At 30.1% G+C, this 17,327-nt stretch overlaps 1 protein-coding gene across 1 annotated transcript in view; it reads right to left on the reverse strand.

The window, feature by feature from the left end:
- Positions 1–4,790, reverse strand: part of LOC123301652 (calmodulin) — a 29,628-nt gene extending 24,838 nt beyond the window's left edge. Inside the window, exons 1-2 of the mRNA XM_044884488.1 lie at positions 4,583–4,790; positions 3,879–4,053 (exon numbers count right to left, since the gene is read on the reverse strand). Coding sequence (XP_044740423.1) covers positions 3,879–4,053; positions 4,583–4,585 — 178 coding nt within the window. The 5' untranslated portion in view covers positions 4,586–4,790. The remainder of the gene's footprint in view (positions 1–3,878; positions 4,054–4,582) is intronic.
- Positions 4,791–17,327: the final 12,537 nt, after the last annotated feature.

Raw genomic sequence — 17,327 nt, forward strand, 5'->3', positions numbered from 1 at the left:
TCATCTAATACCTAAGAAATGTGTTACAGCCGGATTTATCGTGTAAAAAGTAGTTTGGCACTAGCGTAGTTTATTTTTCCCCGCAGCAACAGTAATAATACAACTTGGATTTTGTAAATATATTATTATTGGGCCCAAGTGCAGTCTTAGCCAACCAGCTTAGGCTTTTTAATAAACGGTGCCGTTCAACTAGCAGCCTGAATATGCCTTTCAATCAAAACGCTAGGCAAATGTCTGGGATCAATAAAGACTTAACTACTTGCCTAGCCTAATCACTTAAATTCAGTTCCACTTTCTGCCACCTCAACTCTGAAACTCACACACCATCAATATGGCGTAAGGCAAGCAAGAATATTTTGGGCTGACTTGAGCAGTTTAAACTCTAAAGAAATTTTCGATCAAAGACTTGTTGAATATGACAAAAAGCATTTTGATGGGTTTGTTTTGTTTACATAATTTAAAATTTGACATATTCCTACAGACGTACTACTTATGTATTTAATAGACGTATATTAATTATAGAGCGTTTTTTCTAGGAAAATTCCGAACAAATATTTTTTAGTAAAAATAATTAGAATATTACTTAATTTATATTTTGAATTTATCTTTCTAGGATCTCTCATCGAAAAGCTTGGATATCGTAAAGGATCTTAGAGGTTATGGATTTGAAAAACGTTCAAACGTTTTACAAAAATCACTAACTATTCGTAACTAACTTCTATCGAATTCATTAAGAGCAGGGAGCCTGGTTACTTCGTTCAGTTTCGGCTATATTCGGTTTAGATGATATTTAAATTGGTATTCGCAAATAAAGAAAATAAATAATACCATTAACATTCGTATTGACGAATACAGAAAATTTTTCTATCGTCAATATTTTTCATGAAAAGAAAATTCAACACCCACATTTGTCAACGATGCAAATAGCACCTTCAGATCAATACTTTTCATTATATTCTAAAATATGTTATCGATGGTGCTTAACCTTTCCAAAAAAAATTATATTTGCCAAAGAAAAAGGGGATTATAGAGAACCGTAAGATGAAAATTCCTTGAACCCCGATCAGATCATAGTAGTTGATTTTTCATGACACAGAAATTAACCAGCTTTTGTTTTATAAGGATATTTTTCTAAAACATAATTATTAAATAAAAATCTCCCCTTAAATTACAAAGCAATCGAAGAATAAAAATGGGTAATATTTAAATGGCGTTCAACGGTATTACCTCAGAAAAAAAATGTAAACAAATCAGGTACTGATGATTAAACAAAACCACGGTAAAATCTATTAAGAATAAATAGCAAGCAATAAAGCCGTGTTAGTTTTCCACATGATTTAATTTTAAAGATTTCAACATTTTTTTAACGCTGTGTATTCAAGAGAGTATTCTGTTTCATTTACTTTACGATAATAATTGACGCCAGTTGAGAAAGTAAATCGTCTTACGCAGAATAATTTCTGCGAACATTCAAAATTTTAGATAAGAATAATCAAGGTGCCAACATCTATAATTTAAACAAAATCAAGTAAAAAAAAAATTAAGCTGAATTTGACTTAAAATAAATTTTAGGAGCCCACCCAAGTGGGTGGAAACTGATGTGTGTCAAAATAATACACACCTAAACTTTCAAACATTTTTTAAATTTGTTTGAGACAAAACTGCTGAATCGTTTGGAGTTTAATTTCGGTACGGCATTCCCTTTTTTTAATCCAAAATTCAGTTGCCACATTTATTGTAGTACATTAATGAAGGCATTGAAATTCTTTAATCAATTAACCATGCGCAAATTAATTTGTTTACACTGGCATGTAAGTCAACACGTGTAGGAGTGTCTAGATGCACCATATTTCTCTAACGATCTGCCAATTCCAATTATAAATTTTTAATTAACTTCATATTGAAAAGTATTGGCAATTCGCAAGTTCCCGAAAAATTCCTTTTTTCGCTCACTATTCAAAACATATTTAATATTAAAAAGAATCCAAAATATAATTATCCGTCCAAATCTGATTTCGATTCGAACCTAAAAAATTCAATACCATTTTTCCATCTTTAATTATTAAAATTAATGAAGAACATTAAAATTTTAAATTTAACATTTGGCTTAGTTGGCTATAGATATGAACCAGAATAGATGATATGGCAGTGATTCGAATTCCGGAGTGCTTTGAATGATTTTTTCAAAAGAAAATCTGACCTCGAAAAATCGTACATACTTTAGCATTAGGAAAATTTTTTATTATTCGGTAATGCGATTTCAACAGCTCACGCCTTTAAAAATTTTCACTTAATTAAGATGTTGCAGATTTCTAAAATAATTTTGCGAATAACTCAATACAAAAAACACGAAGTTCATAAAATGAAAAATAAAAATGAAAAATTACGACTATCAATAAATTTAAAAAAGATTAGATTAATGTACTTAAAAATACATTGCGATTAATGTTCTAACTAATGATTGTCAATTCCTTAGATAGTCAATATGGTAAAGACATACCCTTTTCACTCATAAAAATACCATCTAGATGTTGGCACATATTTATTTATTATCAGTAAACATGCAAACATTCAATTTTTTCATTTTAGGATGGAACCTAATACCCCTCTTTTTTATACTAATCAATATATTTCCGCAATGAACATAAAAATTAAATTAGCCCAGTACTAATTCTTTTTTATTTTAAATTCGGTTTCAGCAAAGTTGTATAGACCACTAAGCCTGTATTTTCCATTACCTACCCCAGGAACACAGTCAAACTAGGAAAATTCATCATACCATTCAATCTGTGAAAATTCAGGGAACTCTAAAGGTTGAATTTTACAGATCTGTTGCCATAATAAGCAACAATGAAATTAATCCCCCATCAAAAGTTGAGAGTAAAGAAAAAGTCGATTTGTAAAAACCAATTTGAAGTTTGGTGTACTTGCCACAACTTCTACAAAAACAATTGTTTTTTTTAAAATCCTTACAAGAATATTCCTTTCAAAAATATCCTAACCCGTTGTTTCAATTCCCGAACTAACTCGGCTCATTAAAATTGGAGAGTATCAAAGGAAATACAGCTATAGAAGCATTCTCGAGTAATTTCCAATTCAGTGACCCATTTTGTTTTTCGAGTTATTGAAGACTAGAGACAAATCGCATAAAACATTTTCATAAAAATTTCCTTTTTTGTCAACAGTAAACGTTTAAATAACAAAGTTTCCATTACTCTGTAATGTGGGGTTGATTGATCCAAATGTTCCAAACACCCAAAATCTATAAATTTAGTGCCAGGGCATTAAATGTATTAAAGCTTTTAAGATAATTCTGTAATTTGTTTGGAAACTTTATTTTTACAAGAGCTCTATTATTCTTATACAGAACTTAAGTGTCACTTACAAAAAATTTCCATTACAAATTATGTCACTGAATAATTTACCTACGTGAATAAATAAAAAATAAATTCATCAAAAACGATCATGTTTGTAATTGCAATTAAACCACGTAGGTTCCAAAGTTACGTTTAAAAATATAATTAATAATAATTATTAAGCATGTAAAAACCGTGTACTTTAGAATTTTAGATAATACATACTTATAATAACTGATTAATTACAAACAATTTGATAAACATATTTTTTAACGGTTAAAATATCGGCGTTTTATTATTGAAAAAGACATTTTTATGTTATATAAACATAACAGAAAGACAGAGATAGTCAAACTATATGAATAACATATTGAACTAAATACGATAATTATTTTAGGTTATGTTATGCAGTAATAAAATGTTTCAAGAGGTAATAGAAATAGATATAACATTTGTAATCTTAGAACACTTCAAAATATTTTTATGATTCATTCGTAATTTATTTGAAAAAGGATTTCATACCGTCTGCGTCGACTTCATTTATCATATCTTGTAATTCGGCTTCTGTGGGGTTCTGGCCAAGTGATCTCATAACTGTTCCCAATTCTTTAGTTGTAATGGTTCCATCTCCATCTTTATCGAACAATGAGAATGCCTCTTTGAATTCGGCAATTTGTTCTTCGGTTAGTTGATCAGCCTGGAAAATTGAACACACTATCACTACATCACTGGTTTTTTTAAATGATATCCCCCCAAAAACCGTACTTTTTTGTCACTTAATTATAAAATGATAAATATAACTGGTTGTAAATAAAATGTTGGCATATCCAAAGTTCAAATAAAAAACATGATTTGACATTGCTAAATAATAATTGATATTTATAGCAACATTAAGCCAAAATTAACTTTTAGGTGGGTAAAAAAATTTTGTTGACTAACATTCTAATACATTCTACAAGAAAATTATATAAATATATACCATTTTTGAAATAATTTTATTAAAAAGAGTAGAATTAAATAAAAAAGTGATCAAATCAAATAGAAGAATTAAACTAGTCTTCTATCTGCAATGCGGCAAAATTATTCAACCGGTTCTCTATCAAGTGATTTGACATAAGAAAAACAAAGGTAAAAAATGGTTAAATCTTAAAAATATTATATGAATAAAATAGTTTGAACTGAATAAAATGTATTTATAATATCGATGAATTTGAAACAATACGAACCATTTTAGATTTAAGTGGATAATATCACAGCGTCTACACTAAGCGGCACAATAGCACTGCACACAACCGTCAACTGGAAATGAATAGAATAAATACGATATTACGATGAATCAACTGTTAGCAAACGACTGCGGGTACTGCTGCCAGGCGCAATGCCGCGGCCCTGACACAAACCACTATGTATTAATACGCGATCTAAATTTAAAATAATTTCAGCTATTATTAATGATAAATTTTTTCAAACACCATAGAAACTTTAAAAATATTAATTTATATTAAATATGTATACTTGATGTACAAATAAAATTCTCGAAATGTGTATTCTTTGAGATATTTTATGGAACTAGTTTGTTTGATGGCAATAACTGAAACTTATAGTTGGAAGGGTGCGGCTTGTTTACAACACTTCCTTGTCAAGATTGATGCTCTGATTGGCTAGCACGCACCTGCAATGCGTCAAGCGAACATTCTCCCGCCTCTAGAGCACGCGGCTTTTATCAACATCGGCACATCGGACACTGACTGCGGGCGCGGTTCTAACGGCGCCCTGGATACTCGCCGGGATGCTGCTGCGCCATTATCATCTCAACAATATATACCCCCTCATGTTACTGGACTAATTGTTCATTTGACTCATATTCAAAACATTACGTTATAGTATGTATCCATCGTCTTTATATTGTCGCATACGGCGCATTACAGATGTGTCGAGACTGCAGAATTCTTCTTTTCCGCCCAGTTACAATTCACAATCACATTGACTTTACAATACTACATTGTATATTTGTATTTTGTACATTAGTGTGTTATTAAACTAACCCTTTTAACACAAATATGGTTATTTATTTTCATTACTATCATCAATTTTCAATGTAATGTGTTAAATAAATAAATAACATTGTTATGTACTTTCAAATATAAATAATCAAATCTACTTTAATCATTTTTTTCTTTTCATAAGAGATGGCGTAGGTACTTGTCAATTGTAATTTATAATAATAGACGTTATAAAATGCCCAAGGGCTTAACTTAAAATTCTATTGAGAGTCAAATAACTCGCTTTTTGTACCTTTCATCTTATAAATTTTAAATGCTTGTAAAAAAAATATGCATTTTAAATTTTGTAACCTCTATGTACTCACAACAGGTGGGATAAGACCAATTAAGTCCTTTTCATAAACTGAGTACCTAACAATAATGTAACAGGAACATCCAAGGCTAAGAAATAGGGGGGTGGAGTGATAATCGCAGCTACTCCCTTAAATTATCCGACTTATAATTCCCACCTGAAAGGCAGAATTTATTAAATTTGCTGATTCCGCATCATTTTCGCCTTCGTGAATGTGTTTAATTTTTTTCATTTCTAAATTTTTATATTATACATTTTAAGACTATAAATTTTATCTGTCCAGCATTGGTACATTTTTAGAAAATTGTTTTTAAAAATTTTCAGATTCATATTTAAAAGAAACTTTTTTAAAAATACATTTAGCTGCGCGTCAAGGCACCTAATTTTTAGACACCTCGGCCTGATGTGTTTGCCTTAAAGGTTAAACTGGATGATGTACTTGATTCTGTGATATGGTACCTCCTAAACGGATGAACCAATTTTGATTTTTGCTTTTCTCTGAAAAGTAATTAAACGGAGACGATTTTTGGTTATGATTTAAGAGTTCCGTACCAGAAACAACTAAAAAAGAGGCAAAGAAATTATAGTAGCGATATATTCCGATCATTTTATTTTAAACGCGTTCTAATTAAAAATGTGGTGCTAACCTGCCATACATTCTATGAGTTTGTACATGGAGTTGGTATGACGTTCACTGCAGGTTTTTACAATTGCTTTGTTCAACTAAAGAAAAACGCGGCTGCTTCTGTGGAAATTTAATACATGCTATATATTTTTTCAGTAGTAAGAAAGAGGTACACTATGTATAAAGGTGCTAAATTTAAAGGAATGCCACGATCATAGAAAAAACACCCGTTTCTTTAGATAACGCGTTTTCTGCTGAACAAGGTCGAATGTGTATTTTGTTAACAAATATTGGAAAATATTATCACTTCGTGACAACAAGGGTTTATCGATTTGATCTTTTTATTCATTTTTATTTGAAAAGTGAAAATTTTGTTTTTGATTTATCTGGAAGAGTTGATATTGATGACAAACAAAAAACCAGAAATGATGATTCTTAATACCGCAAAAAAGCTTCTTTTTTTAGCTATACCTTATTGACTGCCTGAGTTATTAGTGATTGTCCTACTATATATACAAGGTGTTTTATAATTGACTGCAGAACTCGTTACTTCCTGAATAAGCTTTTAAAGACGAACGAAAAAGCTCTTTACCAAATTTCGATATGATGCCTAATTTACGGGATAATTAACCAAATTAAATAATAAAAACTAAATAAATTTATCCAATGAAAGAGCACTTAGTGCGATAGATGATTTGATAATTAAAAACAACGATAAAGACAGCAACTGTTGTTGTCTTTATCGTTGCATTTAATTATCAAATTAACTAACTTTTTAAAATTTTTATTTAACCCCACCCAAAAGTTAGCATCGTGTGTAATAATACTCATAGAAAAATACTAATAGACCAGCTCCAATCTTCGAAATAATGAGTCTCGATTGTTAAAGCTTAGGTAGTTTACGCCATGTAAAGTACTGGACTTATTTAACGCAGTCGGGTTTTTTTATTTTTATTATTATTGTTTGCTATTTGTGTCTTAAAGTAGGTATTGTCTATTCACATAACACTTAAATTTCTATTTACGATATTCGAAACCCTAAACATTCTTTTGTATATATTATTGTTATATAATACCGGAAAGTAGTTCCTGTGAAATTCAAGGGTCACACCCCATAGCCAACTTTTTTGTCCCTGCTTTATTTAACGGTTTTTTTTTTTTTTTTTTTTACTTCAATTCTGTTTTTTAAAAGAAATCGTATGCATAAGCCATCTGTGATCTGTTCCAGCATACTTATATCGTATTTTTTTCTACAATAATAACTTCTAACCATTACAAACTAAGAACACATAAGTTTTTTTGTAAACGAAACTTACCTATCCATTTATATCAATTTGAGAATGTTTTTTTAATAAGTAAGTTGAAAAAACATTTGTTAAACGAAACTGTAGGTAATGAATAAAGTTTATATAAACTAGGTGAAACATTTTAAATACTGATAACTGCAGCATTCAAAAAATAACTTTTAAAGATATAATTCATTTTAGTTAAATCTTTATTAATTTAAAATATCAATAAAATAGGTCAGTCAAGCTACCGTTAGTACCTTCTTCAAGCTTTCGTCTATTTCACTTCATAGTATTTATCTATCGACTAAGTATATTAGATCATTTTACTAAAATACTCCTAAAACTCTAGGTAAACAATTTTAAGGTTACGACGCGACGCCTAGAAATTTATTTTAAAATCGTATTGATGGGCAATACCTCTACCAATAGGCTTGTTGACAAAATTTTATTTATCACTTCAGGTGAAGAATTCTCACTGCACGGGCAGAAAAGTGAAGTTGGTTTTTGAAAATCTTTAAAAGTTCGCAAAATATGAACGTTTAAAATTCTTAATTAAACAAAGAGGAAGGTGTAGGTTAATGACGTCATTGCCCGATGTCACCATAGAGATACTGAAAGGAGATGGGCAATAATCTTTGAATGCTTATAACTTCTTCTTTTTAATCAATTTTAATGTCACTTTCAAATTTTAACATGATCTCAAAAGTGTATAAAGTTTTACATTTCTATGTCGTTCAATCGCAAAATGAATCAAATTTATGTGTTTTTTCAAATCAAACAAAGGTTGAACGCTAGGAGGTAACAAAAAAAATCAAAAGTAAAGGCATGAAATGTATAAAATTATTAACTACCCAAAAGCTGGTCGTCAAAAGTTCGTAAAACGCCCTCCAAACTATTTCTGGATACGTGATTTCTTCATATCCTGTATTAAAAACTATACACTTAGAAATTTTTTCTGGATATCACTGTGTCAACATCGACGTGACCGCCATACTGTACACTGTATTGACGGAATAGTAACATGATCAATAATTATGGCGGACGAGTCAATGCAGTATGGGCGTCAGGCTCATACTGGTTGGCGATACCCATAATACTTCTGGTGGATAGCCTTATTCAATATTGTAATATTACTTATGCTAACATAGATACTATATGTATCTGTCTCTATACCATACCAGCATTGTAGTAAACGCTATGCATTTCCTTTAGCTGTTAGACCGAGTTGCAATAAAAGAAAAGGGCATCTAAGTTTAGTTTGTAGGTATTATTTGGGGAAATTTGTTTTTGGAAAATATTTCAATTGCCTTAATCGCGTAGTTATATTAAAAAGATGTTTATGAAACTAATTGAAAATATAATTTTTTGAATGCTAATTAGTAGCAAATAGTACTGTGTAGTATGTTGTGTTAGTTTGCATGTAGATAATATATACGTAGTACGTAGGTACTAACTAAAACTTTACCAATATTATTTACACATTTACACCGGAATACATTTTAATATCCGTTAATAAAGGTAGAATATCTGTTAAATTATAGACATATATCGTCAGCAGTCCTGTATACGTAGGTACATTACCTACATATAAACAGACCCTGATTATTTACTAATCTGAAAACTAAACGATTGAAAAAAATTTCTAATTTTTACAAAAACGGACGGTTAATGGAGGAATGTGTTTTTGTTTTCTCAAGGACACCACCCGGATCAAACGATGGACAACGTTTTATAAGCTTCTTACAAAACAAGCAACTTTTGCAACCAAAATTGGTTTTTCAAAAAGATATTTTCAGAATGTATTGGTTATACATTGGAGGAAAATTTTTAACTTGAAATCAGGGGTCTAAGAAACAAATTTCTCAGATAAAAGTTGCTTTGTTGGTTGGAAATTTGCTACGAAAAGTAGTTAGTTGACAATCGTTTGATGCGGAAGGAATCCTTGGCAAATAAAACACATTTTTGTTTATTCGCCCCGAAATAAAAAGAACCGGATTTTACCATTTTATTCCAATTCATTTTTGAAAAAATTAGCCAGAAAATTAAAAAAAAATCAATTTGTAGATTATTTTTAATGATCAAATAGTTAGTAAAATCAGGCTTATCGTATTCTACATCGACGTGCTTCTTCCGGATCGGATATCTTTATTCAATTATGTTTTGAAGGCATCTTGTAATCTAAATCAAACTCTGTACCGGATATCTGTACGTGTTAGTTATTTGGTTTAGAGTAACATATCTCACGTACTATTATAGTACTGTATTCTAGAGCGGTGCTAGCCAGAGTTGAGTGTTCAAATTTCAACGAGAAGGATTTTCGAATCAATTTTATTAAAGTATACCTAAACATGTAACCAACCAACTCCTGTGTTGTTATTACGACGACTCAAGTTAGTGCCAAAAATCGTTGGCTACTTCATTAGATATCATTAGAATGCGCTTAGTTGTTGAAGAAACAAAGTATTCCGAAAGAGTCAGTCTCGTTCCTAAACGATATCTTCTAATTCTATCCCGATTGACGCCTTGTAATTACCTGGTAAATTAAGACATTTCAAAAATGTTTTGGCTGCAGTAGTCTATAAACTTTTATTTAGACTTAAAATAAATGAACTGCGAACCGAGAATAGGGGCCTTATTCTTGTGTATTCTTGAGCATTTTCCCCAAAATTATGCGCGCGTTTCTTTGAATAACATTGCGTTCTTAGATACGTGCCTAGTTTGCCTTACGGAAAATCAGCACCTTAGTTATACAAAATGTTAGAAAAGGTGAATAGGTTTCTGACCACTAAGAATAAATCAGTTGGATAAAAGTTTCTAATGATGAATCCTTAGTCACAACATTAGAATCATTTAGTCATAGCTGCTGATAACTTGAATGATTGTATGGGAGGCGTATAACAAAAATGATTGTATAACATGTCGTCATGTCATTCAAGATGCCATGACACTCTACACTGTTTTCGTAATAAATTAGAAGTGGTTTTTGTAAATGCAAAATATAATAATAATATGATGTAAATAGTGTTTTTTTTTTTTTAATAATACTTATTTGGTGTAAATCAGGACAAAAGCTTTTTGAATGAGTGAAGTTTAAAAAGAGATTCTAGATGCATTTTATAGAAAAATTTTCAAGCTAAGCTATATGTTATGTATACATTCAGTGTCGTCGGTTAGGAAATACAATAGATCTACAACTGCTTTTTGACCGAATTTGCAGCTTTTTATGGTGCTATTTATTGTTAGTAAATCACTGCATACGTGAAATTTGAATGATCTAGCGCTTTTTATCTGATATTGTGAGCGCACTTTCAATTTTTTGGATGGAAATTCTATTTGCAGGAAATCCTATTTAAATTGAAGGAAATGTACGTACACATTCGATGTATTTGTTTTCGTTTACTTCAATAATTCTTTTAGAATCCTAAGCATATTGATTTTTGTGTGTTCAACAACGGTTATGTACTCCATTCAAGAAAACCTCTCATAAATTTTAAATATAGATAATAACATTTTTTTATGTATCTAGGTTCCTAAAAACCCCATATGTAAATATATACAAGAGTAAATAGGTATAATTTTTTAAGGGTTGTTCTATTATTATTATTATTATGATTATTATTACATGGTTATGATTATCAGCATTCTAATTACATTACAAATGTTAATAAAATGTACGTCTGTTATTGACGTTTTGTATATAGGAGGGTTTCGAGTTGGTTTATCTTTTAAATATTAATGTTAATTAATATTAAATTATATACTATTAGATGAGTGTGATATTGGGGCTTAAGCAGTGCTGTATAAACCCATACCGGAGCAGAGTTTTTTTGGTTTGCTAGCTCACCCTGACACCCTTTTGAGTGTGGTCCTTCTCATAAAAATTTATTTACCCTTCTCCTTTTTCCTTTTTGTAGTCTTCGTAAATCAACTCGGCGTCATCTTGTGTGCGAACCTTCTCCTAAAAAATTTGCCTTTCCCACTACCTTTTTTGGTCTTTGTAAATCAACTTTGCACCCCTTTAAGGCTCTCTTCTCGTACAACTTTGTACTTTTCTCTTTTTGAATCTCCTATGGGCCCCTACCCAATGCGGAGCCCCTTGGCAGTAGCCTTATCCGCCCAGTGATTTATCCGTCACTGGGTTTAAAGGTTCGAAAACTTTTTGAGAATTTTTTATATGCCTACGTTAATTTTTCTAAACTGGGTGTTTGAAAATTACTGGACACTAGACTATTGATCCTGATAGAGCCCAAAATTTTGAGACGAAAAGAAAAGTCGCCTGACATTTTTGCGCAGGTAATAAGTTATTAGGTAATACAAATAAGTAGCCAATTACGTAGTCAGTGCCGCCGCAATGAGACGCAGCAGTTAAAGTTGTTAACTGACTCATACGTTAGTTTTTAGGAGGGAATATGATCGTAATAATTAATTCCCTTATGTGAACGCAAAAATTGCAGGGGCCAAAATGACCCACTAAGAGAAGTCTGAATGATCTGAACTTATCAACGTATTAAGAATCGATGGCAATACAATACTCCGGTTTTTACATTATATCATGCATGTAGGTTTATAAGATCATCAATTGGTTAGTGCAAACTAATTAGCGCAAGTAAACTGTTACATATGAAAACTTAACTATCCAACCGAAGCTTCGGCCAAAAAACCCACCTTGATCCGAAACCCGGCGTAGCCGAAGGTTTCGTCAACAGGCGAAATTTATAATAGCCTTTCCTTTTTTTAATAAGCCAAAAATTTGTTTGCAATGCAATTGAATTCTATCTTTTATAAATGACAAAATCAGGTATTTGAAATTTCAAATACCTGATTAGACAAGGAAACAAAGCACAAAAAATTATCAAAGTTCGAAAAATCTGAGCAGTAAGTTAAATTTAAATGGGGTATTCGGCATTCTATTCGTTAGATTAAAAAATAATAAAAATTTTCAGTAAAAAAAAAAATCGTTTGAAGATCATCCTTTATAAACCTATAAAAAATATTTCTGCAGTAAATCAAAATTATACAATATGTCGCCCTTGAAAGGACCTTTTGACGAATAATGTGTATAAGAATGGTATTTTTCTCCCTCTCAAGTATGCTTATACATACACTAGGGACCATCAATATAATTATTAATCACTAAGCTCAATATTTTAATAGTTTTTTAATTTTGTATAAGCTTTCATAATATTGTTTTTTTTTTTTGCTTAAAAATTTGTATTGAAAATTTAATAATTTGTTAAATTGATTGCAATGTTCCGTAGGTCATCGCTATAAAATCAAAAGATACGGTTTTTTATGGTTACAGTATTCCCAGTTATCCCAAAATGTATTTATATATAATAATGGTCCTGTATTATGTATAATACAGGACCATTTGAATCAATTATGGCAAATAGCTCGTTTTGGAGGTAACTAATCAAAAAATTACTTTAACAAAAGTACCAGAGTTTGATAGGGAAGATAATGTTCTGACCTCAGATTGGACTTAGTTCTCCGCTTTATTAGCCAATGTAGATCCTAAAAGGTAAGAAATAGAATAGCACTTTAAATTCTAAAGTTGATTCCGTTGTACCCGACTAATTAAAGGTGTACGAGCGCGGTAGTGGGAACACAAATTTAAAAAAAATTTTTTTATTTTGGATGGAGAATGTATGTTATAACTAGACAATATAAGACAAGAAGTAATAATAAAATGTTTCTTAATTATTTAGCATTCGATATTTCAAAAACCAAAGCTGATTTTTTTCGTCTACATTCATGAAGTTATAACAAAATTCATCATCAAAATAGAAAATAAGGTACAAATAATTTTAACCAGGAGTCTAAACTTATCTTGGCGCTCGTACTACCTTAAGTACCCAATAATTGCTAACAAAATAATCAAATTTTGCTAATTTTGGTTTTGAAACTCTTTAATCTCTAACATGGAAAGTTATATCTCTGAATCCTATGTCGTGCGGGATAGATGTACACACATTCAACAATTTGTACAAAATAATATTAGTTACTAACACTTTTATTGACATGTAGTACTTATAATTAATTAAAATTGAATTCTAAATTATTAAAAACTATAAATTAAATATGTATTTCTATAAAATTTATTAATTAATTTTTAAATTATTCTGTGTGTATTGTATACACATATTATGTAATAGATAAAATAGAATTTTCGATCATAGTAAAAGTTATGTTTGTATAGGATGCCTACACTAAATCAGTGGCGCATAAACTTATGAAAAAATAGCGGTTGATTTTATAGCTGAACACCTATAACAAAATTTTGTTCGTAGCATCAAAATTTTACGATTTACAAAATTGGGACTAAACTTAGTATATCTTGATATATTTCGTATATACAGGGTATAAAAAAGCTTAAAATTTTTATGCTATAAACAAAATTTTGGTAATGGTGTTCATAAAATCACCTAATTAGTCTATTTTCGATTGCCTGCTGTCTGTCCGTCCGTAAAAACAATAACTCAAAAACGAAAAAAGATATCAAGCTGAAAGTTTTAAAGGGTGCTCAGGAAGTAAAAAGTGAGTTTAAGTTCGTTAATAAGCAATATAGGCCAATTGGGTCTTGTGTCCGTAGGACCCATCTTGTAATATTAATTATACATCCTATACCTACTTCATCGAAAAGTAGATAACGTTAAAAAAATGAATACTTTCAATACTTTATAGCTGGGAATGCTTTCTTTCCCGAGAATGGGGTTTTGCATAACGCTATTGTATTTGTAATACAGTCAGTGGCACTAAAGATTTCTTTTTCGAAACTGAGTAATGGCATACCCATAGACTATCCTTACGCCATACTGTCAAATTTCCAATCTTTCTAAGCAGGCATTTTAAGCAATATTCACAAATATATCCTTTTTCTTCCAAATTTAAATACCCTACATTTAGAAAGTGGTGCTTTCTGGCTTGAATGTATTTTTAAAATGGTAATTATTTTAACGTTATTCACCATTTAATGATGTCCTATCGTTACAGCTTGGATCACTCTGTATACTTAATTGATCAATATAGCAATAAAAAGCTTATAGGTACATACTATGGTTGATATATTGTTTATGTTTTTAATCATAAATCTCTCGAAAATATAAACTTATGCACTGAATAGAAAGTAAACAGGGACGGATAGGAGTGTACCTATTATCTGTATATACTTTTTAGAAGCATTTAATGGGGGCCAAATATAATCTAAGTGATGGTGCGTGCTCTGCTACTCACGAGTTTTTTGTTAATTAATTTGTATTTAATTTAAAGGACAATGCATAAAATAATATATTTATTATAACAATAACTATAATAGATTTAATTATTGTATCTATAAAACATATCTGGCTTGAATCGTTAATTGAATATTGATCAGCTGAATAATATTAAAAGGAATTGACCTTGAATTAACCAAATTACACACAGTTTTATGCTATTTTGATACTGCAAAATAACTTAATTATGTATTAACGCTTGCCCAATCGTAAAACTTATCAATTTAGTTAGTACAATGCTTATACCAGTGCAGTATTAATTTTGTCATATTATGTTGAATTATTCAATTATCATTTATTATAAAACAAGATGATCCGGTGAACTTCGTTTCACCTACAATTTAATAATTGTAACTATTAATCACCAATTACTAATCTTGATTAACCTGCAGTTCCGATTCATTAGTACCTATATTATGCTTATCCCGCCAGCTAAGTCCGTTAAACTCACCCGCAAGTCCACCCCATGCTTAGCCAGCTCAACACAAATTTTATTACTATCTCTTGGACAGGCACTCGGCCTGCAGCCTGGCTGAAGCCTTCGGCAGTGGAGCTCGCTGTGCTCGGATATAGCTCTAATAATTACCTATTCACATTACGTGAATAAAAATAAATAATACCTCAATATTATACAAATACCTGTTCACAATTCTAGATAAATATGATGGAAGCGCAAATAAATACATAAGTATATACTAAGGTAGTTTAATGCATTATTATATTACCAATATGCGTTTCCACTATGCATTGCTTTAAATATTTTGTCTTAGATTTTCTAATGTTCCGCCAAACTTCTTTAATTTCTTCTTTCATAAGAACCTTTTCCTGGCAATAATTAACAAAACTAAAAAGAATTAGTTATTATTAAGAATTATTGCTCCATGAATTATATTACCTTAGTATGTACTTATGTATTTATTTGCGCTCCCACCATATATATCTGGAATTGTGAACAAGTATGAAACTCAGTTTAAAAGATAAATTTGTCTCAAAAAATTCAAAAATTGAGTTTATTTGGCGATTGGGTGAGTAATTTTTTGAGAAAAACGATATTTATGGTCGATTTCCGGCTTTATTTCATATATATTTCAAGTATTAAGTATAAAACTAACCGGTACGGTTAGTGTTGTATATATTTCGAAAAGCGCCGAAATTTAATTGCCTTTTTATAAAGATTTTTTAAAAATTATTTAAGATAATTTAAAAATAATCTGGATCGGGGCTACACTCGACCATTCAGGTACCCCTTGATTTTTGAAATGCCAAAAACTATTAAAATTAAACCAACTCGACCGGTGAGGAAATCCGCAGTGCGATACCCATGGCTAAAAACAGGCGAGGGAAATAATATAATATCAATAGTTATTTACTTTATTTTTATTTATAGGCAATTTTATTACATATATGATATACAAATTATGTAATGAACAAAATTAAATGTTCAAATTATTTCTCTAGCCTGCTTTTTCCTAAGCGGTACATTTTAAGAGCATAAGTCTACTGTTCAGCACGATAAGCTTGAAAATGAGAAGTGAATCATGGATTTTAATAACGGAATAAGAAAGTTATCGCATGGACAGGAAAAAACAGGCTGGAGAAATAAATAATATACATATATACTAGCTCGTTATAAAAACGATATCGCAAAACACAAATTTATTACTGCATATCTACTTTGTTTTCCCTTAGACTTTATGGGGATTAAGAATAATTTTAATTTATCGTTCTGTTTACTTTTTCTTATCCTGATTCTCATAATCCTAATTTAAATAAAAAAAAAACATTCAACATAAGTTAAACAAAAAATTTGTAATAATTGACATAAATTCAAGAATGCGTACTAAATAACATATTTTATTATTCTAGGTGTAGTTTTAGTTAGTGAAAACGGATATCCGCTTTTGATATTGAATGTGGCAACATTTTTTTTTTCTCAAACTGATAAATAAAATTTTTTTAAATTATATACCTAAGTAATTAAGTATCACTTTTTAATTAAAATACATATTTTGACAAAATTTATTAAAACATATTGAAACTTAATACAATTGAATATTTAAATAGTACCTAATTCAATTGAAAAGGTTTAAGTGATAAAATTTTATCAAATTTATTAAATAAATTTCCTTGCTATTTTCTTTGTATACATTGTTCTATTGGAAATAGCTGTAAAAATTCGACACCAAGATTATTTCTCCCAAAAATTCACAGATAAAGTAAAATAATTACTCTTAAAAAATTTCCAGTTGACATCACCATACACGATTTGCTCATATGTATTTATACAATAAAATATATCAGAGCACTGGCCATAAAATGGCAGAGCTTCTTCGCGGTACAATTTTAACAAGCCTGTATTATACGTAACATTTTCAATGAAATAAGGTATTTTATTGAAAAAGCTTCGTGCCATTGTGATTTTTTTGAG

Source organism: Chrysoperla carnea, chromosome 5, assembly GCF_905475395.1.
Source record: "Chrysoperla carnea chromosome 5, inChrCarn1.1, whole genome shotgun sequence".
Taxonomy (NCBI): domain Eukaryota; kingdom Metazoa; phylum Arthropoda; class Insecta; order Neuroptera; family Chrysopidae; genus Chrysoperla; species Chrysoperla carnea.